The sequence below is a fragment of the Athene noctua genome, chromosome 4 (genome assembly GCF_965140245.1).
Source record: "Athene noctua chromosome 4, bAthNoc1.hap1.1, whole genome shotgun sequence".
NCBI lineage: Eukaryota > Metazoa > Chordata > Aves > Strigiformes > Strigidae > Athene > Athene noctua.
This window is the reverse complement of record NC_134040.1, coordinates 20,527,614-20,550,777: the sequence shown is the minus strand read 5'-3', so window position 1 is coordinate 20,550,777 and position 23,164 is coordinate 20,527,614. Positions and strand designations below refer to the sequence as shown.

Genomic DNA, 23,164 nt, shown 5'->3' with positions numbered 1-23,164 from the left:
AGCTATAATTCTATGGTGCCATCATCAATCTGCTTCTTGCTTGATCTAGACATCCCTGGGGTTGGTCTTTGCTACTATGATGCTGGATGATGGGAGGGTTTCACAGGGGTGTTAGAGGGGTGAGGATGCTGGTGTTATCTCAGTAGCCCAAGGGGTATCTTTTTTTTCTTCAGGGTGGGAGCTGTCATCCTCTTCCTTACGATGAGCTGGGGTCGTTTAGGAAGCATGACTATGCAGTATACAGTGTAAACTAGATGGAGATATATATATATATATGTGCGTGTGTGTGTCTCTTAAAAAGTTCATACCATTTCACTCTGTAAAGACTAAGAGGGAAAACGGGATTTTCCTCACGAAATTCAAGCTGGCTGGGAGGCAAAGAACTCATCCCAGCCATACCGCCAACACAGGTTTGCCCTTTTCCAAATAAATTTTGACACACACACGTACACACACCCCCTCCATACATCGTCGTCCTGAAGTGATTAACTCGGGGGAGCGGGGTAGGAGCGGGGGACACCGACGCGCTCTGCCTCCCGGCGGGGCGAAGCCCCGCCGGGAGGCAGAGCGCGGCGGTGACCCCCGCATCGCCCCGCACGACCGGTGGAGCAGGAGGAGGAGGAGAAGGAGGAGGAGGCGGCGGGACCCCCCCAGCTCCCCCCCCCTCCTCGGCCCGGCCCCGCCGCTGCGCCTGCGGAGGCGGCGCCGCGCTGATGTCAGGGCGCGGGAGAAGGCGGGCGGGCGGCGGCCACGGCATGGCGGTCCCGGCGCGGGTACGGGGTGTGTGCGCCGCCACCGCCATCCTGGTCCTCGTCCTCCTCCTCCCGCCGCCCCCCGTCGCCCCGCGGAGGCCGCCGCGCTGCGCCCCCCCCTGCAGCTGCTGGCGGGAGTCCGCGCTGTGCGTGGGGGCGGCGGGGCCGCCGCGCAGCCTGCCCGCCGGCCTGGGCTCCTTGTGAGTGCGGGGGACCGGGGGGAGCCGGGCATGGGGGGCGCGGAGGGGGGGGTGTGTGCGTGTGTGGGGCGGGGGGTGTGCGGGGCGGTCCCGCCTGACGGGTGGCTTCCCATTTTTCCAGGAGCCTGGTAAACGGGAGCTTCTCGGAAGTCAAGGACAGGATGTTTTCCCACCTGCCCTCCCTGCAGCTGCTGTAAGTATGGCACTGGGGAAGAGGCACCCAGCGGCTCTTCGCCCGTTCCTCCTCAGGAGAGCTACGGGTGCCCTTGTAGAAAGGGAGGTAGCGGGTAAATCCCCAGTTTGTGCAACTCTGCTGAGGTAGCTGCCGTTTCATAACAGAGGGATGCATTTCTCCGCTCGTATACCACTTCATAAAACGTGTTATTTATTTACTGAAGGAGGACAAAATATTTTCTGATGCTCTAAGTTCGTTCTTTTTTTTTTTTTTTTTTTTTTTACTTAATTTCAGCTTTAATACGTTCAGGGCTGAGTTTTCCCCCCGGAGTCATGCAGTGGCTCACACTCCTGCTCACTTTGTGCCCGGGAGTCTCGCCTCGGCTTTGGGACGTTGCGGGTGCGACGGGGCGAGCGGAGGCTGCCGGGCCACACCCGGGAGCAAAAGCCTCAGTGCGCGAAGCCCTGGTGTTGTCTGCAGCATGACCCTGGGTGGCCCCTCGGATGCCTTCTGACCCCGTGGACCTACAGGCGGGACGGTCCCGTGTCCCGAGGGGCAGTGTCCAGCCCCCGGCACTCTGCAGCCCTCCCTTCTTCCTGACCTCGGGCACGTCACTCGGTTGTGCCCACGTTGCTGTCAGGTGTGTGGCTGCAGCTCCGGTAGCTTACCCAAACTTGCTTTAATTTAGCTGTCCTGGGAAGCAGTAGAGGGGAAGGAACAGAGGTACGGGATGCAGTGCAACTTCCCTGGGGAGCCCAGATACTCGTTTCTCAGGTGGGCCGTGCCACCGCCTGTGCCCATCCCTGCCCAGTGCAGCCTGCCCTGTAACGCCCGATACCAAGCAGACCCTCCATGTCTCCCCCTGTAAGGACTGGGTTGTCCCCAAAGCAAAGACACACTGCAAAGAAAAATCCGGCAAAAAGGTGCGAGGTGTGTCAGAAACCCAGGCTCAGTGCTTGCCACAGAGCTGGACATTAAAATTGGTCTTAGCAAGAGGTGGTCCCTAAAGGCATCTGGTAGCATGATGGCCAGCCTCATCTCCTCAGGCACCCCCACCTCATTCTCAAAAGCCTGGTTCACTATTTGGGAGGTGGCAGCACCCTATGGAAAATGCTGGGGAGAAGTGGGCAAAGCAAGGGGTGGAGGCTTTCCCCTTCTTTAGCCTGGCACCGGTCCCAAACCCAAGTTTTTGTGGGACCTAGGGGCCAGCACAGAGCCCTGGGCAGAGAGCAGAGGGACCTTGCCCACCTGTGAACAGGGGCAAACAAGCAATCTCATGCCAACTGGGAGGGAAAGGGACGAATCCATGAGTGGGTTAAGAGAAACTGTGGGTGGAAAATTAGAGACGCGGGGAATCAGGCATGTTTCCGATACTGGGAAGAGGGAGGCAGAGCAGATGAAGGTTATCCCTTTTCATTAGTTGTAGTAGTTTTCCAGGAGGAGGTGTTGACATGCGTGGGGTCGTGGGGCAGAGGTCAGTTGTTGAGAAAATCAAAAGTTACCCATGTCACTTTATGCAATAGATCAGATGTGGAAGCGAAGGGTTTGTCATCACCACTGCCACCACCTTGGGCCCTGACAAATTGTGTTGGTTAGTGTAATTTGTGAGGTTGCCCTTCAAACATGAGAAGAAAGAATGATTAAATGACAAAAGAGATAAATGCATAGTTGAGCACTTGGGTACCTCAGGACCATGTCTTCTGTGGCAGTAGCCATGGTAAGGCAGTAATGCAAGGATTTATTTTTGATGGTGGCCTGCATCTTTGTTAGATTTCTTTGGGATAATTTAAGGAGCATTTGTCTGGTATTAGCATAATAACTGAACTTCACAGGAAAGTTTGCATTTCATGTTCATTAGTCTTCTAAATTCCTTTTAGTAAAATGCCTAAAACCATACAAAAGGGGTTAATAAGTTACTTTATTAAAGTGGTTAGTGCAGAGATATTCACGCATAGCAGAAAATTCTGACATTTTTTCAGAATTATTTCTTTTGAGTAGTGTTCGAGTTTGGGACCGAATTAGAAGTTTTGCTGTTTTCTTAAAAGGAGATTGCTGTCTGTGCCTTTGGACATCAACACTGAAGATCCTTGTGCTTTGATACAGCAAAGAAGGAACTTTGCTTGCAAAGCTTTTCTGTAGCATCCTTCTCCCTGACCGCCTTGTCCTGGCTCAGGTGACAACTGCTCTCGCACAGCTCTGACACGTTTTGTCATTGAAGTTCACACGGGACGGCAAGGTAGTGCCTGCAGCAGGCAGTGCCGTTGTTCTTCCTCACTGCCTGTGGACACAGGGTTTTGCTTTGCAGGGGTAGCAGAACTCTGTCTCTGGGGGTTTGGGGATGTCTGCGTTTCCAGCTGACAAACTGGCCACATGAACCGTGTGCTCTCCTCCCACGCTGCGGGCCATAGCCCAGTTTGCAGGTCTGGCTTGGAGCATCCCCCTGGGAGTGCAGAACAAGTGACTGCTGATCCACCGAGACACACAAAGGAGAGCTGGTGCTTGTACAAAAGGGCTACCCCCTTTCTGGGAGCCTGGGAGTGCTGCTGAGATGGCCTCTTGAAAATTGTCAGTGTGGCTGGAGGGGTGGTTGGCAACTGGGGTCCACACTCAGCAGACCTACCCTCTAAGGGTGGCTTGTCCTGCGCAGGGGACCAGAGAGTTGAGGGCCAGGTTGCATTTAACCAAGGTCAGTGGCACAGTGAATATTTTCCTGGAGAATAGTGGATGTTAACTAGCATCACATTATGCCTTTTATTTTTTTTTTTTTTTTTTTTATAGACCATTCCACAATATTTTATGTGTGCTGCATTGGTGGGGCAATATGGGCTCGAGTCAGTAAGATTAGTTTGGTCATGGGCAATAAACACAACGGGCATAATCCAGTGTGTCAAGTTTTAATGTGCTTTCCTAATGCCTGCTCTCCATTTTCAGCTTGCTAAACTCCAACTCCTTCACTGTTATACGAGATGATGCCTTTGCTGGTCTCTTCCATCTAGAATACCTGTAAGTTTGGTATTTTATGTCTTCCCCTGTCCTTTATAAATCAAGATGTTTTGATCAGTTGCCAAGACTCCTGCCATGGAGCTTTAGTCTTTACTGTGATTTCCAGGAGCAGGGGAGATGAAGGATTTATGTTCCACTCCTGTGCAAATGTCCTTTCTGATGGCTCACCATTTTTCAGAGGTTGCAGTGGATTTTTAAAATATGCCGTGAATGCAAGGTGGCTCTGTGCAATTACAGTACGCTGAAAAAGCATTGCTGAGCAAGAGCTTGTCCTGGCTCCAGAATAGTGCCATTTCAACAATGCTCTCCCGGCCTGCAGAGGAAGTGCAGAGTATCCGTGTATGGCCCAAAACAACCCTGATTACCAGATACTTCTCTTCCCCTAAACCTTCCTCTCCAGTTTTTTTTTTTTGTTCTAATATCCCACTTAATACCTGTGGCATTTATCTTTATAAATAATTATAAATATATGAATATGTAAATTTATTTAATATAAATTATTGTAATTATTTTTATTTAACTTTCCTTTTCTTTACTTAGTTCACTTCTTCATTGATTTTTACATTACCTTCATTTCCTGATCTTTTTTTTTTTTTTAGGTCACTTTTTTTCTTTTAAAAAAAGTGTTAGCCCTGGTACCAGGTTGTCCTCACTTCATACTCCAACAGACTGCTATTTCTCTGTGTTACCGGACATGAGCTGGTATGTTTGAAACTCTGAGTATGATCTGAAAAAAATTCATCTTTCCACTCACCTTCCCATGCTGAAAGGTAGCTGTGGAAAACGTTTCTGTCTTTTTCTAAAGGAAGACCAATGCTCACAAAACTGACTCTTGCTAAGTCTTGCAGGCAAGTAGGTATTAAGGGGGGGATATACTCAGGACTAATAGCCCGCTATGTGTGGAGCAGCCAACAATGGAATTTGCAGACCAAGAAGTAGGGGATAACGGTAAATGTCTATGTTGAAATCCACAATTCAGCTACATCTGGATTTTTCAGCAATAGTGAGTTATCTAATCATTCTCTTTTCCATGTGTCTACAGGAGAAAAAACAATATGCAGAATGTTTTCAAAAATGAAGAAAAACATTTATATGTTGTTTCATTAATGTCTTGCTTTCAAGTGCTGATGAGTCTAACATGGAGCTTGTCCCAGCAGCATATGCAGTTGTAGTGGTTGCATTGGTGACTCCAGCCAGACCCTCCATCTGAAAGAAAAAAATCCTGCCCCTCCTCAGCTGGTCAAAGGGAAAATCTCTGTCCCTGGTTGCCAGCTACAAGCCAGAGAGCAGAGTGAGGACTAGCAAAGGTTTCAATTTCCTTTAGTAGCAGTTGAACAAGTGGACTCAGTTAATGGTTGTGATTGCCCTCCCTGCCAAGTCCACAAAGCTCTTCCTCTTCTCAGCAAATCACACCTCCGCCGTTTTGGAACTGGGTGTGAGCGGCCTTTCTCTGGGCTTGTGTTTGGCTGTGCAGCCAGCAACACCACTACAGCTTCACCGACTCATATCTCCCAGTTGCCAGTGATCCAGCCTTACGGAGAATAAGAAAACCACGCTAACAAACAAGAAGGACAAGTTTCTTTGTGTACAACGCACAGTCTGCGGATGAAGACCAGTTGGGGAGCACCCATTGCAGATACCTATAAATGTGTATATATATATGCGCGCACGTGTGTGTGTATGTATATATATCTCCAGCTGTGTTCTGCTGCACTTTCAGCACTGATAGTGGCATTCAATGCACCCTCAAACTATCATGTACAGAGTCTGGATAAGGCAGGTCTGATAAAGATGGGAGCTTTTCTGGTGATCAGAATGGTGTTCTCACGGTAGCAACCCTTTGAGGCCAGGTTTGGTGACTCAGTAATCTGGCAAATAACTGAGTTCCAGCCTAAATGTCCATCAACTCGCTGCAGCATGTTCTGTGCAGCCGTGTTTATTTGGACAGACTGGTGAACTGGCGCTGTGTGGCAATGCCAGGCGCTGGTGAGGGTGTCAGGAGGCCATTTGGCTCTGTTCTGCAGGTTGAAATCGTGTCCCCTGGCAGCCTTGTAACAGAGTACAGCTGACCCTCTTCTGACATCCCTCACGCAGACACAATGATCTCTCATCTGCACACTTTGCCTGCAGTCAGCATCGTGGTTACTTCATGGATTTTGGCTATGCGTAAACTGCAGAACCAAGAGCACTTGTCATCTCCTGCATCCCCTTCTTGACTCTCTCAAAAAGAGACCTTGGCTCATAGCATTTTTCCCCTCATTTCCTTGGAAAGCAAACAGGGATGTGTAGGAGGAGGGGAGACACTTTTATCCATAAAACCTTTCATAAAGTCAGCATGCAGTTTTCTTCATCCAGGTACAGCTGTACCACACAATATCTTGATGGCCACCTGGCTGCAGTCACTTTGCAGGGCTGATGGTGTATTTAGGGATGCATCCTCAAGTACTCAGGGGTCAAGATGCTCAAATATCCGCTCTTTAAATGCTGTCAGGAGGAGCGGCATGCTCCTGGAATCGATACATGCCTGTCATTATTTCCCCAGTGCACAGGGCCGTGACTTGTGTGCATACTGGTTGGAGGGAACTGAACTGCAGCAGCAAGAAGGAAAACAAGACAGCAGTCTTGCCGTTTATGCAGACTTCAGATGTCTACCAGTATATGGCTGCAGTTCATGTCATGGCTCTGTGGGTGCAGAGATGTCACTGGGTGTGCAGCCACAGGAGCTCCCCATCAGAGCATCTGTCTGCAGCCTAGGCAGCCCCGTCATTGCTCTGCTGCCCCGTGGTTTTAAAATGCAGGCTATTTGTGAGAGGAAGGTAGGACTTCAGCTTCCAAAGTCTGTCTCAGATGCCTCTCCTACACAAGTCTCTTACCTCACATAACACACCCCAAGAGGATTAACTGACAGAGGACTAATGTTTTTTGCTTTGTTTATTTTGTTCCTCTTCTCCTGGATATTTGTGTCACATGCTCTCCCTTGTGCTGCCCAGTACCTGCAGCATTTCTTGTGGTCCACCCGAGGAAAGGGGAAGAGGGAATGTGAGCAGGTCCACCAAGACTTCCCTGCCTTTAAGTCTGAAGGGCTGACCCAGGAACCTGTTGAATTTGGAGACCATATGTTAAAGCACTGGTGGTGCTAATAATACTGCTAATTAAAGTATTTTAATTTTTTTTTTTTCCCCAGATTTATTGAAGGAAACAAAATTGAAACAATTTCAAGAAATGCATTTCGTGGCCTTCGAGACCTGACTCACCTGTAAGTTATTTAATACTTGGTAGAATAATTTGTACTTGAACAAAACTCTTCTGGGGAACCACTGGTTTTCCTCCCTTCCCCATCGCGTGTCAGCTTTCTCCTGCTGTCGACAACATGCCTTCCGCAAATTAAAAACTGGCCTTAAAAAAATTCCTGTGGGCAGAACTGGGGGATGCTCGCCTGCCTGCGCACACTTGCAGCTCATGCTGGGTGCATCCGTTACCTGCGGATGCTGCACCAGTACCACTGTCACACCACGTACTCGTGATGGACATTCCTGTTTCTTTTCAGCATGCTCAGTGATTGCTTTGTGTGTTACATTTGCACCTGGGCAATAAAAAAGCTTTATTTATTTGACTTTTATGTGAGGTTCAAGCAATCTCCATTCTTGTATGAGAGTAATTGATATGGGCCTGTTCTTTGTAACTATTAACAATGCCAGTGGCTGGGCAGTACCAGATAATTAACAACCTGTAAGTGAGCTCAGACTCAGTAAGAGTCAGCCCTACGAGACAGCAATGATCCTAAGCTCTAACCTTCTTTTCTAGTTCTTTGGCCAATAACCATCTCAAAGCTCTGCCAAGGGATGTCTTCAGTGATTTAGATTCTTTAATTGAACTGTAAGTAATCAGAATCTTTCTAATGACTGCCTGATTCTGTCACTCTGCAATTCTGAGTTTTACGTTCTGGGTTTGTGTGGTGCCGTATCTCATACCTGCACAGAAAGGAAATGTGCATTTTGTTGTTCTAGCTTTTCTTATTTTACAGTTGTTTACTTGGTAGACCCCTCTAAAATAACTGCTGTTTCTCAAATCACTGTTGCTTCTCATAATGCTGTATGTAGCTTGCATTATTGTACTTCTTTCTGGTGTTTCATATAAATTGTTTTTTAGGGAAAGGGGGACTGAATTTTAAAACTACAATTTCTCTGAACATTTTTTCCTGTTGTTGTTGCATGTATTCCCTGAGATTATTTTAGTAAAAGGCATTAATTTAAAAAAACCCGCTTTTTGTCTTGGTTTTGTGCCATTGTAGCACATTGCTGACTTACTGTCAATGTTTTCCTGTGTAACTGAGCTGCTAGTCAGCTTCCCCTGGTTTTGGCCTGGCTCTCTCGAACAGCAAAGTATAATTGTAAGCCACAAAAATTGCCAAGGGATCGAAGAACAGGTACAGTGTTGAAATTGCACATACGTTATTACAGGGAGGTTAAATTGACTCCACATCAGCAGTGACTCTAAAAATACAAGCCTTACATCTGTATTTTAGTGTAACACTAAATGGTACCAGCAAGGCCACTCTCAACCAGAGGTACTGGAGTAGTTTAGCGAAGAAATGGGATTTATCTGTGTCAGCGGTAGATGGTGGGAAGGAGGCTTGCAGCAGACAACCAGACTGTCAGGATTTATTATGTTACAGTCCTAATCCTATGAAAACTTATAAACATGAGTGACTTTACACGTGAATCACAGTGCTCTATTACTACGATTATATGTGAGCATATTTCCTACAGTGAAAGTTTTTCCAAGGACAACACTCAGTGAAGGAGAATACGTAGTAAGAGAGTCCAAATAAAATTTAAGAAACTTCCCTGTTCTCAGTTCAAAAACATTCAAGGCTACTCAGATATTTTTAAATTCAGCATGTCAAGGTGATAACCATTCTGTAGTATTCATATTGCTATCAACTTTTTCAAATATGTTTATTTCTGTGTGTTTTTTTAGAGATTTAAGGGGAAATAAATTTGAGTGTGACTGCAAAGCCAAGTGGTTGTTTTTGTGGTTAAAGATGACAAATTCCACTGTTTCTGATGTCCTGTGTATTGGTCCAGCAGAATATCAGGATAAGAAGTTAAATGATGTGACAAGTTTTGATTATGAATGCACCACTACAGGTATTCAGAATGTATATTTCTAAGCACACTACAAATGGTTAACTATCAGAAGTTTAGACTATACCCTTTCGCTTCTGTGAGCATGACCTGGGGGGGAGGAAAGGGTTAAATACAAAGCACTTCTGAGTACTAGAACAAGCATAAAATGGGAAAATTACATTTTGAAGCCAAAGTAAGTAAGTACCTAGTTTTTATTTGGATTAAGTGATAATGGGAGAAGAGCTCTGACTATTCATATACCAAAAGACTTGATTATGACTCACTTTGTGACTTAATTTTCATCACAGAATGCTTTCTATTATCTGGAATAAGGCCATATAGTTATAGCAGATGAGCTTCCCAAAATCTCTGTATTTCACAGAAAGCAATGAAAAGAAGTTCAAATAATGTGGCTATATCTGTTATCTTTATTCAATAGGCCACGATTTAATAGCATCAAATGTGACGGCAATACTGCCAGCAGTTCTTCATGGAACTCCATTAAGTTGGAGAGAAATGTCCAATAATATTCTGACTACTGTCTTGTTTAGGATCTTGATTTTTATTTTAGGTAATGTAAAGCATGCTAAAGGAAGTGAAGAGAAACTTGCATGTGGTTATGCTTATATTTTATGACTGAACAGCTGCAGTTACCGATCTTTAAATGTAGTCACATCATATAACTGAGAAAATCAGCTACGAGTATTGTTTTTCTTCTTCCCTGTCTACGATGTCAGCACTCTGCCTTTTTTCTATACAGTAATATCAGAGGCGTTCAAGTTTTCATCTGTCATCAAGTCAGTCATTATTAAAAGACAATAGAAAAGTTGATTATTAGTAATGTAAAATGAAGTTTCAGGACAAGGTATGAAAGGTAATCCAAGGGCAATATGTAAATGAAAAGAGAATCAACTCAGAATTCAAAAGTATTTCAGAAGAACAGCGGAGGTAAAATGCGATAATCTGCTACATAAAAGGATGTCAAAACCAGGAAGGCAATGTAGCTTAAAATGGTACCAAAGTTATGTTCCTGTGTCTGCAAATCCGTTGACATGCAAAAGTACAAAGTAAAAGCAGGCTTTATTTCATCTCAATCTGGTTTAAGCAATTGCGCAGCATGAGAACAAGCCTTATCTACCTGGTCCTTAGACCTACACTGACCTACCTGCCCTCTGTCATCTCTTTGTATCTAGAAAGCTAACTATAAAGTTGCTACAGGCAGTATTCACCCTTAATGTTAGTCCCTTTGTCTGTTCCAAGCATAAATCTGATTTCACATGCTGTAGCTTTTGCTGGGGAGCTAAGGCGTTGTGTGGTGCAAGGATTGCCCAGCTGAATAGTTGCTCAGATGCCATCAGAGAAGTGCTCTCACAGCACGGTATATAGCTTTAATATACTCTTCAGATAGTAAAGGATGTTTTCAAACCAGTCATCCCAAGGCTGTTGTGAGGGAAGGCTGTGTGCCTAACCTCCCTGGCCTGGGGGCAGGCAGCAGCAGGCTTCCCCAGAGCTCCAGTGCTAGTGAGGGTGGAGGGTGCACAAGGCGTGGAGTTCTGGCGTCCTTACAGAGTGTCCGAGGGGGACAGACTGTATGTAGAAATGATGCATAAGAGACAAACCAGAGATAAGTAGAGTAGAAATGCAAATCTTCAGGAATGTGTCACCCTTGAGACAGCATCTTTGTGCTCTGCACTGAACTGCCAGCTGCATTGTTTGAGCCGTAACCCTCTGGTGGCCTTGGTGGTCTGTGGTGTTAGGTCACAGCTGCTTTTTCCTTCTCTACCATTGCCTCCCCCAGATCCAAAGGGAGCATATATGAATATGCCCATATTCATTCCCTGAGGATTGATTAGTCACAGGCTTAGGCTTGTAGTGTATTCTGAAGTAAAGCAACTTACCTTGTAGATATATTTTCCTTTCCTACTTGGTGATGGGCAGTGCTCTGCAAACCTCTTTCATTCATGTAAGTCTTTAGTATTGTATTTCTCTCCTTTGCCAGGCGTGATCAGACTTTCCATCATTTCTGGTCTCTGGTACTCTTTGTCAAGCACGACTGGATGTAGGGTGTGGTAACAAAGCAGTTTGCTTGATAAAACATGCATCTTGGCAGCTCCATCAGTTCATTGCATCCACTAAACTGCTACAATGGTAACAGGAGATGGAAAGACGTGCTGCCAAATTTAAGAAAAAAAAAAAAAAGTAAAAACCCAAAATGGTCCTATTGCTTCTTCACAGAGAAAGCAATTCAGTGTCGATGATCTGCACTTTTAACTCTTTTTGTGATAGAATCTCCCTTTTCCATTTCTCACAGCTATTTCACTTCCTTTCTTATCTTTCTCCCTCAACAGTATGTGAGGGGGGCGTGCTGTGGCTGTAAGCACAGCACGTGTTAACTTACTTCCAGGAGACTGGAAAATGTGCCTCGTGCTCCCACAGTTAACTGGAAACACGCTGTGTGCATGCTTGGGACCTGCTTTGCCCAAACCTGCAGGGAAGGATCATTTCACCAAGCTCTGAAAGCTTGGTTTCCCCTTTCTTTACCTAGCTGGGACTATTCTGGAGGTGGTCCTCTCCCCGCTGTCTGGAAGGTAGTTTGCAAACAAAGAGTTACCTGCTCCGTACTCGCCCCTGTGCTGGAGATCACCTGTGCTGCTGCCATGGTGGGAGATGGGAAGGAATGGCTAATGCTCCCTGATAGCACCCCCAGGTCCTGGGTAGCCTGCCCTGGAGTAGACGTCTCCACTGCAGGAAGGAAGGGACATGAGGAAAGGGGGATCAAGTTGTAGGATGCAGTTTAGGAGCTGCTGCTCAAATAGATCATCACTCCCTTTCTCATTAGTGTCCTCCAGCATTCCCCATGCGCTCCCCCTCTGCTCTGCCAGCATCGGCTGGGGTCGGCTGTGTGCTGGCATCAACCAGAGCAGGCGCTGCCGCAAGGGAAATCAGCCCAACACCAGAAGTGTTGGGTCCCTCATCCATGATGGCTCATGCCAGTTCAAAAGGGAGCAAGAGTGCAAAGGGGGCAGAGTGGGCAGCTGGAGGTCAGGGGGACCACCCCAGCCAGCAGAAAGCAGTGTTACAACCGTGTGTCTTGAGACAGGGAGAGTGAAACTGTCCATGGGGGTGAGAGGGAGAGAGCAACAGCCTGTGCAGCCAGTGGCACAGGGGGGAAGTGAGGCCGTGTCCTCTTCCCTCTCCTGTGCTGGCTGATCCAGCTTTAAAAGAGAAAAGTGTTGGGAAACACACATCCCCTCAACCCTGCATTTACTGTATGAGCTCTTTCTAGCATTAAAGCAAGGCATGTGGACCTGCCTGTAAAACGAAATCGAGCCCCCAGGACCAAAATTTTTGGCAAGTCTGATGTGGCAGCATCTCTTTACTGTGTAATCCTGTTCCACATTAGAGTCTGGTATTTCCAGCTGGTGCTAAAAACAACGTTTACTGCTTTTACTGATTACAACTGATTTTGTTACCCATTTTTACTCATCCAGTAACATAAAGAGCCCAATGACAGGTAGAAGTAAAAATAGCTGTGTTAACATTGAATCATTTCTGAATGAGCAGTGGGTTTTAACACACAGACTGGTTTGGTTTAACTCACAGATTCCCTCAAAATGTTTCACAACTCTTTTCAGACTTCAAAATATGTCTTTTTCAGCATTAGGTTTTTTATTTATTCTCAAGATTTTAAAAATATTTTGATTTTCTGTGACTGTATCTGCTATTATTCCATCCTTAGCTACCTTTTGTGATTTATTGCTTATTTTTATTTTCTGCATAGTTTGGTGTCAGTTTTCTTCAGTCCTTTTATTTTCCCAGTGAGAATGAAGATAACTTTCTTGTTTTCCTACCAGCATTTATGAATCAAGCCCAAACTCTATTTATAGTAGTCCCTCAAAGAATGGAGACTGTAATTTCTTTCACAACTGTCGAATCTGCTCTGTTTGCTTAATGGTAGTCATCTATCTTTATTCTCCAGAAGTGTAACTCCTCAAGGGCAAGACTTTCAAGCATGCAGAGACCGAGTTCTTCATTCAAAAACAATTATTTCATAATGCACCAAAATGAGGGACTTGAGTGAGGACTTAATTACCATTTCACCAAAACCCCTGGATGCTCAGTCCCTTCCACTGTAGGAGTGCATGGTGAAGGCATGTAGCAAATGGAGCTTGAAACAGAGCAGTGTGTGGTTCTGTAGAGAAACACCATTATAGCAGAAGATGCATTTCCTTTTCTATCTATCTATACCCATATATCACTTCAGTGCAGGCCTTCTGCCATGTTCTAGACCCAGGTGCTGGCTTTTCTTTGTCAGCTCTGCTATACTGGTTTCTATTCCTGATAATAATCATCTTGCCCAGCTGTAGGCCAAAGATCAAATTCAGACCCAGGTCTCCTCACTTTGTCCCACATTGGCTCTGTGCTGACTGCTGACTTAGCCCAGGGTGAATTTTAGAGTTAAATATACAAAGGTACTTAGATTTTGAGAATAAATCTTGAATTTTGGAGTTACACTCCTAGTCTTCACACGTTGCTCCAACTCCTCATTCTCAGTGTCTAGAATTAAGTTTTCCACTGGATAGTAATTTGCAGGTTGGTTGTATTTTATGCCTAAACTACTTTATAATGCTCCATAAAACGTTACGTTAACTGAGTATTTGATTACACCATTTTGTCTATGGTCTAGCCAAAATGGGGTTATCCCCAGGCAAACCTTAGATATCATTTCACTTTCTGCCTGGTTTAGCATAACACAAATTGCTAGTGATTAAATTTGCATGACTTAAGAAGTTATTGGACTTCAGCTGGAAGTTGCTGTCTCTCAGCTTGAAAGTGATTCTAGCAAGGCCATTTCACTTAACGGGAAAGCAACCTCCAGCTGTGGGGAAAGAGACTTCTCTCTCAATATCGTGATTTCATTGATACCAGCCAGCCTAGCTGGAAAATCTGATTTCTGCCACTATTCACCTATTTGATCTCCTTGGCAACTGTATTTCCAGAGGACAGTTTATGATGCCTAAAAGCAGGAGACACTTTCCCCTGTTGCTGCATGCCTAAGATGAGCACTGACACTTCCATGCTAGCGTTATAAAAAATCTGGAGTATTTCACTAATTTTTCAGTGTAAATCGTTATAATCAGTGACCACTTACTACGTGTTTCCAGCAATGATGTATCCTAACTGCTGTAAATGTATGTTTCTAGATTTTGTTATTCACCAGATTTTGCCCTACCAGTCAGTTTCAGTGGATACATTCAACTCAAAGAATGATGTGTTCGTAGCCATTGCACAGCCCAGCATGGAGAACTGCATGGTGCTGGAGTGGGATCACATTGAAATGAATTTCAGGAGTTATGACAATATCACAGGTATATGAACACTGGGATTCCAGTCATTGATGAACTGTTGGTGTTTCACAAGGATGAGATTCGTAAATGGGACCAGTCAATAGTTTTTGTCCCGAATCTGTGTTGAATTTGGCAGATGAAAGTGTGTAATGTTTGGACATGGGTGACTTCATGGAGTAGTGCATCTTATTAATACGTGCACATTTAACCTCGCTGTAGCACACAGACTAGGCTTTTTTTGTCTGATCTTGTGAATTGTTTTGAAGGCACAAACACTTGCTGTGAATGTCATGCCGTGGCCCAGCTTAGCACTCACTGCCTGGATTATACTGCAAGTTAAAGCTGAAGGAGTCCTCACTCTTGCCAAAGTGCTTGCAAAACAGAATATAAAAATGCTGTACTGAATGTAAAAGGAAATAGATCTGAAGGATGCTTCCAGGGTAGGCTAGCCAGGAAAGCGTGTTTCACAGCTGAAGATGACATAGAAATAATTAAACTATGGTTGTCACCTAAAGAGAAGTGCTGTAAAGCTTTTATGTTTACTTTCCATTTACAAACATGCTGAATTAGTATCCTGGCCAGATTACTCATCAAACAAAAAGCCCATGTGGATGCCAGGTGATTTTATAATGCTAACAACTGTTCTGTCCCTAACTGGCACTCATGGTGCTCGGTCACAACATGACAGCAGGGACAGAGTCTTTAGAGCTGTTATATGCTGCCCAATTTTCCAGCTACTTCAAGCTACTGGTTCTGAAGACTCAGAAGCTACATTTATCCATGGAGCATCCTTCTCTCCTGTTCCTTGTTATGTGTGATAGATTATTTTTTACCTTGCATTTTGGGAAACAAAGAGTGTGCAGGGTCCTCATCTGGTGTTGAAGTCTACAAAGGCAGCAAGCACCTACCTCCTCAACGAAGATGCTACCCCTCCATCAGGAAATTTTGGAAATGAAAAATTTTGCTTTTCAGGTTTCATTGATGGTAGATTAGGGGGCAATATATACCAGTGGATGTAAATTGAGAAGCCGATGGCCCAAAGAGCTCTAGAAAAGCTCTGGAAATGAAGTTGAGACTGGGTCATTTCCAAAGACAGCTGTCTTCTGGAGGTATTTCACCTTCCTGTGATTAGGAAACACTTGTGTCCTAACTCCACACCCAGCATATGTGCCCAGACTCATTTCTTGAACAACCATCCCGTGTTCCTGGAAGGCCTGAGCTTGAGCTCCGGACTCTGAAATGTAGGTGAGGAAGAGTCTTTTGCACATAAAGAGCCTCTTGTGGAGCCTAAAGAGTGTTTCGCAGATCTCAGGAGCCAGCTATGTGCTCCATGGGGAGTTTCATTACTAACTGTATGCTTGGTATTCAGATATCTGATCTAGCCCTTTACAACATGGGCTAGTTGTCAAGATTGCCTTTACAGTCAACATGCAGAGAATAGGTGTTGCTGTCCCCTGCAAAAGGAGACAGATGGAGGCCAGGTGAAATATCTTCTAGAGTGTTTTTTGACTAAGTTAGACCAGAAAGAGCCTGGATGATCTGCTCAAGCATTCATGTCTATGCTGCAGATACCTTACGGCACTTGTGATGAATCCCACCCCTCCTACACTGGGAGGGTGGTAGATCATCCCAGGCTGGCTGTGAAACAGCTATGGGTAGGGGACCAGCAGAAGTGCCCGGGTGAGTCTCCTGCAGTGACTGTGACCAAGCATGCATAGGGGTATCTGTGTATTTACAGTTCTACTTAAACTGTGCGCTTCAGAGAGGAATTCCTCTCTTCTTCCAACAAAACCTTTTGTAAATAGTCTTATTGTTACTTTTTTTGATGTGGTTCTTGTATAGCAACTTGACATTCTCAAAACAGACCATAACCTGATCTGATCTAATCTGGAAACGGCAATATTCCTAAATATTTCTAGTTTAACATAACCTCCGGAATACTTAACAGAAACAACAGAGTTAGATTTATCTTTTTCATCCTACTGTCAGATGATATATCCACAAGATGCATCAATATTTCTATTTACAGTAGCAAAAAGCTGACTCTGTCCCTCTTGGAGCAAGAAAAATAGACTATATTTCATTTTTCTAGTTAAGCTGGAAAGATAGACATTCCAAGAATAAGAGAATTTTAGATTCCTGCTGAGTCATGAGATAACAAGTCTTGTTATTTTGGAATAATAAAATTTGGCTTAAAGAATTGTTTGGGATATTAAGGGCCATGTGTTTGAACAAACAGAAAGAAAAAGTATTCTGGATAAAAAGGAGTGACCATTTTGGGTGCATCATACCTGCACACCTTGAGGGTGTGACATTTCCAGCATTTTAAGTCATCTTTCCAGTTACTGGAGAGAAGAAAAGCATGAGAAGCAGCTCTGACAGCATGTAGCAGAAGACAGAATTATGCAGATTTAAAAGAGGGGAGGGGTGATTTGGTAATCTTTCTGTGGTTTATAGGGTGCTTTGTACTGTGCTAATATATATGCTTTTTTTTTTCCTTTGGGCAATAGGTCAGTCCATAGTGGGATGTAAAGCCATTCTTGTTGGTGACCAAGTCTTTGTGGTGGTGGCACAGCTCTTTGGTGGCTCACACATTTACAAGTATGACGAAAGCTGGACAAAGTTTGTCAAATTCCAGGATATTGAAGTATCTCGCATTTCCAAGCCAAATGATATAGAGCTTTTTGAGATAGACAGCGAAATGTTTTTTGTCATAGCAGATAGCTCTAAAGCAGGTTTGTCAACAGTGTACAAGTGGAATAACAAAGGATTTTACTCATACCAGTCCCTTCACGAGTGGTTCAGGGACACTGATGCTGAGTTTCTTGATATAGATGGGAAATCACATTTAATCCTCTCTAGCCGTTCCCAGGTTCCCATTATACTCCAGTGGAACAAAGTTTCCAAAAAGTTTGTCCCACACAGTGAAATCCCCAACATGGAAGATGTCTTGGCTGTGAAGAGTTTCAGGATGCAAGATAACCTGTACATCACACTCACGAGATTCATTGGTGACTCCAGAGTTATGAAATGGAATAGCAAACAGTTTGTGGAGATACAGGCTCTTCCATCCAGAGGAGCCATGACGCTGCAACCTTTCTCCTTCAAGAACAATTACTACCTAGCCTTGGGAAGTGACTATACCTTCTCCCAGATTTACCAGTGGGATGGTGAAAAGAAGATCTTCAGATTATTTAAAGAAATCTATGTGCAGGCACCACGGTCTTTCACAGCTGTGTCAACAGATCGAAGAGATTTTTTCTTCGCCTCTAGTTTTAAAGGAAACACTCAAATATTTGAACATATCATCATTGACTTGAGTTTATGAAAAGCTGCTGGAGTGAAATTCGTGTCAAATGACATTTATACACAAACAAAGCAAAAAGAGACCTTTCCAAAAACAGGGTGCACCTATGGAGTATGGTGACATTTTCTGAACTTTTCAAACTTGCATATTAATCAGGGATTGCATTTACTTGGTTACTGCATGACATGTCCGTTTTATCCTTTTTCAAAGACACTTTGCAATCTGCAGTCATTCAGCGGAGAGTGTAGTGCGTTAAGATTGTTGTTGACATCTAAGAGAATGATCTAAATTTTAACCAGAAAACTACCTTAAATTGAATGTCTCGTGAAGAAAGTGAAGACATACAAAGCATAGAAGTTACCTTGACTCTTCAACTAACATGTTAGTAATGATTTTGAGACTAGAACCAGTTCTTTATGGTTGCTGATGGATTGTAACAACACACAGTTATGTTCCAGAATACACTTTATTTTGGTTTCTTGAGGTCTGTCTGCAAAATCTGTGGTTTATAGTAAGTCCAATGCATCATTTTAATTCATTGTAGATGAAAAGGAAAGTCAAAATCTATTGCCATTTTTCTGACATTACTCACTATTTCAGTAAGAAATTGTGTGTAACAGGTACCCCAGCCCACAGTATCTGGGTAGCCAGGAAGAGTATATCACTTCTGGACTCTGAGATCTTGGCAAGTTAACATAGACAGAAAATAACGGAGGTCTGCATGGTGCCATGAATGAATCAACTACAAATTCCATCCCCTTTCTTTTTAATAGGTATTTCAGAAATCCAACCCATTTTGCCCTATTTCATACTTTTCCTGAGGATCCCTGTAGATTCTGGAGTGTTTTAACAAGTAAATCTGTTGTGATCTCTCATTCTAGAGGCACAGCTTAAGCTTAGCCTGAAACACACACCCACATTCACATACTGCGTGCTGTAGCTTGTCTGTACACAATGAGATGATTTATTCACAGCTCTCCCCCCAGCACAGCTCACAATCAATAAATTCAGGCTTGGGTCATCACAGGCTGTACTTGGGGAATCCTTTTTCTGGCTGAGGTCTAAATAGGACTGGTATCACCAAGTCTCTTGAAACCAAGGCAGCCAGAGCTGTTTCAGGCTAGAGCTAACCCTGCCTCCAAAGATTTCCTCTTGATGGCTCCAGGCTTTTGCCAGGTTGTGAGTTCATTGAAAGCTAAACAGGAGGATGTGAACATTCTGTTCCACATACTGGTGTTTTGGGTGGCTAAAGACTAAGGTGTTAAGGGGCACCTAAATAGGGCAGTCCTGGCACTCAAGAGCCTCTGTCAGGATAACAGTAAGGGACCGTTTCTCTGGAAGGGCTCTCCACCATCCTTACACAACCAAATTATGTATCAGAGCCCTTGTTTGTTCACTTACACAATATGTTTCTGTAAGTTTTCATACCACTTACCATACTATGTTGTTTTATCTTGTCTTCCTGCAGCACTGCTGCCTTGGATAGTAGAACAGCTTTGCATAAAGCATGCAGAGCAAAGGAAACTGTCTTTTATTCCTTCATACTCAGGGCTATCTAACGATCTCTGTGCTGAGTGAGCTTCACATATTGCCCTGGACATGAGGAACATGGCCTAGTACTACAAATAGAGATGTTCTCATAGACTTTCTGACATCCAAGATGTGAACAGTGCTGCAGAAGAGGATTATGCACAAGGACTCCCATGAGGAGTCATAACCTACCAGTGACCTGGCATATCACAGCCTTCCCTGACTTTTATATATAAATATATATATATATATATAAAACAAAATTATTACTGGCCTCTCAGAGACATAACTCATTCTGTTTTAAAATTACGTGTTAGGTTTTTTTCCCGAAGAGGTGCTCATTCTGGTTTTATTTTTAATTACACTGGCAACTTAGCCCATCCAGCCATCCGAAGTATTGCGCACTGCCCTCTGAATCGCAATGTGAAGCAGTCCCAGTGGTTCAATCAGACCAGTAGATGCAAACCAACCCTCTGTAGTAGGTTTTAGCAATACCTCTCCTAGGATTAAGCTAACAAATCTGACAAAACAAAGAGAGGATTCATATGTCTGCCAGTGAATGCAATTTCTTACCGTGTTCCCAGTTTACTTTTTAAAGCAGGTATGGCTGTCAAGTAGTTTCTTTAACCTGTGTTGTGAGAAGACATTTTTTATTGCTTTTCTGTTGAGCATGGATGTTTAAAACGAGTTAGATACTCTGATGAGGAGGGGCATTTCTCAGTGCACCAGCACTTTCTTTTAGGGCTCACTGTGAGTACCTTTCACTCAGCAAGAGGCATCAGTCAGAACTAAAAGCTAGTTTAGATAAATTGGCTCTTGGCATTTTTTACTTGAAGGGAAGCAAGAGGATGGTGGAAAAGGGCTTGTGTATTGAATACCAGGAGATTGTACTGTTTTGAGAGCCAGTGGGATTTTGAGACTTGGCTATCAAGTTGAATTAAATTAAAATGGTCTCTGCAGAGACAGGCTTAATAAAGAGGATAAAGTGATCCACAGGAGTCTAGCTCATTCACATGGGACCAGAAGAAAATGAGGGAAATGAATTATGCGGGCAGGCTGCTGCTTCTGCTGAGTAGCTGTGTTGGTTGGTCAGAAAGCCCAGCTCAGCATCCCTCCTGGCTTCAGGAGGACCCTGGAGTCAGATGCCAGCCTGCCTGTTCTGCTGATTTAGTGCACAGGAGGTAAAAGCAGCTAAGAGGGAGGGCAAAAAGCACCAGGTGATGAAGAACAGGATTAAACAAAGGCAGGGTCTCAAAAAGCCGTGTTCTGTTCTTCCTGCTCCCAAGGAAAAGCTGCAGGATGCAGCCATACAACAGAAATCACTAAGCATCAAAAATACTTTCTGCCTTTCCAAATGCAATGGTGGTTTTGTCTCCATGGCCTATATTCTCTAATAGCAATTGTTTTGAATAGTAAATAAGCTATGCATATCCATAATCTATTACCACTGTTAGACCGTCAGGACAGTGAGAAAGGATAACAGAACATGCCACCTGGTAATTTTTAATGTATTCTAAAATACACGCAACTATGTAAAGAACAGTAGTTTATATAAGCATAGATTTAATACAGTGTGCTAGCTACAGTGGGAGCATTTTAAGCCTGTATATACATTGAGCTTTTTTTAGTAAAGAGAAGCTGATGCAATCTATACTGGACACATGTATGTACTCTTTCAATATATGAATAAAATGTAGTTAATGAGACTAATTGTGGTGCATCATGCATATTAAAATGTCCACGCTGCAAAGGTCCACACTGCCAGAGGGATGGACAAGGTGGGCAAACGGGGCCTTGTCAATTTATGATCGGTTTGGGCTTTTGAAAACGTGGAAGAAGCCGTGCTCAGCTTAGTTAAATTCAGTTTCTGTGCCTGAGGTATCTCGGACCTCCAAGGTTTGCTGTTCCCTGGCTTTCCCCTTCACTCTTTCCTTACACCCCATCTAGTGTTAGCAGGTGTGTAATGCAGCTATTACTACGATTTTTAGTTCATATTAAACTCAGTTGTTTCCTTCCTTTGTTTCTTTCTTACCACAAAACCAAGAGATATTATTTTTTAAAACAATGTTCAAAAGATACTTAAGATACTCAGGTGGGTTTCTTACATGTAGAGTTGATAGGAACCAAGCCCTAAAATCAGTCGCTAGACTTTCAGGTCTTTGCTGTGAGGTCTCTTAAGATTTGTTAAATTTTACTGAATCATTGGCATTGACTCTGAAATTGCCAAAATAAATATAAATCTATCAACAGTGAATACATTTTATTTAAACCAATATTTGATCACTATCCACTGATCCTGACAGTCACTAACTCAGGGAGTAATTCTTTTTGTTTCTTCTTCTTTCTTCAGAAACAGTGCAATTCTCTGTAACTAATTATAGTCTTGTGCAATCAAAGACATGTCTAACATACCATAATGGGATGCGATTGCTCTGGGATCATTGCTTTCCTTTTGGGTATTCTACCTTTTTATGAGTCAGCAGCCCTTGTGGTGTGGTTCACTGAAACTTCATCATAGCTCAAACATCAGCTTCAAATCAGGACCATTTCCCCACCTGCCCTCCCCCGGTTTCTTTGCCCTTGCTAGGTGAACATTTTTTTTCCATCCGTTCCACCTTCTTGAAATCTTCCTCAGAAAATTTCTATTCCTCCTTGAAAGTCACAAGAGAAAAGTATTCCCAAAGAGCAATGTGATGGTCACTCCTCTGCAAATGTCAAGTGGAAGACAGAGCAGGATCTTTTTAAAAGGTCAAGCTGAAGGCAGATGTGTAAGAAACAGCTTGTAAGAGTCCCATTCATTCCTGGCCTACAGACCTGAGCTGCTACCACTATTTCCTATTGGCAACAATGCCCACAGCAAGAAATTACTGAGACTTTTTTTTCACACCCTAACCCAGGAGAAATGGAGCTGAGGTGCTAACACTGTTTTTTTTTTCCCTAGTATCTGGAAACCCCTTACCTTCTCTTGCATTCCGCATACATCCCATCCTCCTTTTTGAGAAACTGCAGGCTAGATGATGTAATGGGCTTCAGAACTGACCTTCAGAATCTGACAAAACCAGCTGGCCACATGATGTTAGATCCTCCACAAAATAAGAGGCTGATACTCTGAAAGCATTTCAAATGATAGTTACAAAAACTTAATCCACCCCCTCACTCCCTATAAGCCATTGCCATTCTTGCCACAGAGCTGTGTGATGATTTGCACAGGTGTTTCACAAAATCTTGAATGGGAAGAAAGATGCTGGAAGATGAGGTTCATGTTATGAAGCACTAGGCAAATTCTGTTATCTTGAGGTCTGAGTGGACTGTTTGGTGCCATCCACATACATGGTAGGTAGCTACATATGTTACAAGCTGGACACGATTCCTTACAGAGCCATGCACAGCAAAATCAAAGTCAAATTGGACGTAATATCATGGCTCTGGGAGAAGAAAGTGTTGAAGGGAAGCACCTGGAGTTGCACAGTGCCACCCTGGAATGATTCACAGAGGGGTGTGATGCACTTTGACAAGCAGGTAAGGGAGATACGTTTTTTACAGTCTGTGGTTTGGGTTGAAAGAGATTATATGGGTCTTCACAGAATCATAGGACAGTTTGGGTTGGAAGGAACATTTAAAGGTCATCTTGTCCAACCCCCCTGCAATAAGCAGGGACATCTCCAACTAGATCAGGTTGCTCAGAGCCCTGTCCAACCTGACCTTGAATGTTTCCAGGGA

General features: G+C 43.9%; 1 protein-coding gene across 1 annotated transcript; it reads left to right on the top strand.

The window, feature by feature from the left end:
- Positions 1-744: 744 nt before the first annotated feature.
- LGI2 (leucine rich repeat LGI family member 2) lies at positions 745-21,585 on the top strand. The gene is made up of 8 exons (XM_074904613.1): positions 745-952; positions 1,074-1,145; positions 4,059-4,130; positions 7,315-7,386; positions 7,935-8,006; positions 9,111-9,280; positions 14,464-14,628; positions 17,118-21,585. The coding sequence occupies exons 1-8, from the start codon at positions 756-758 to the stop codon at positions 17,933-17,935; spliced, it is 1,638 nt and encodes a 545-aa protein (XP_074760714.1). The 5' UTR covers positions 745-755; the 3' UTR covers positions 17,936-21,585.
- Positions 21,586-23,164: the final 1,579 nt, after the last annotated feature.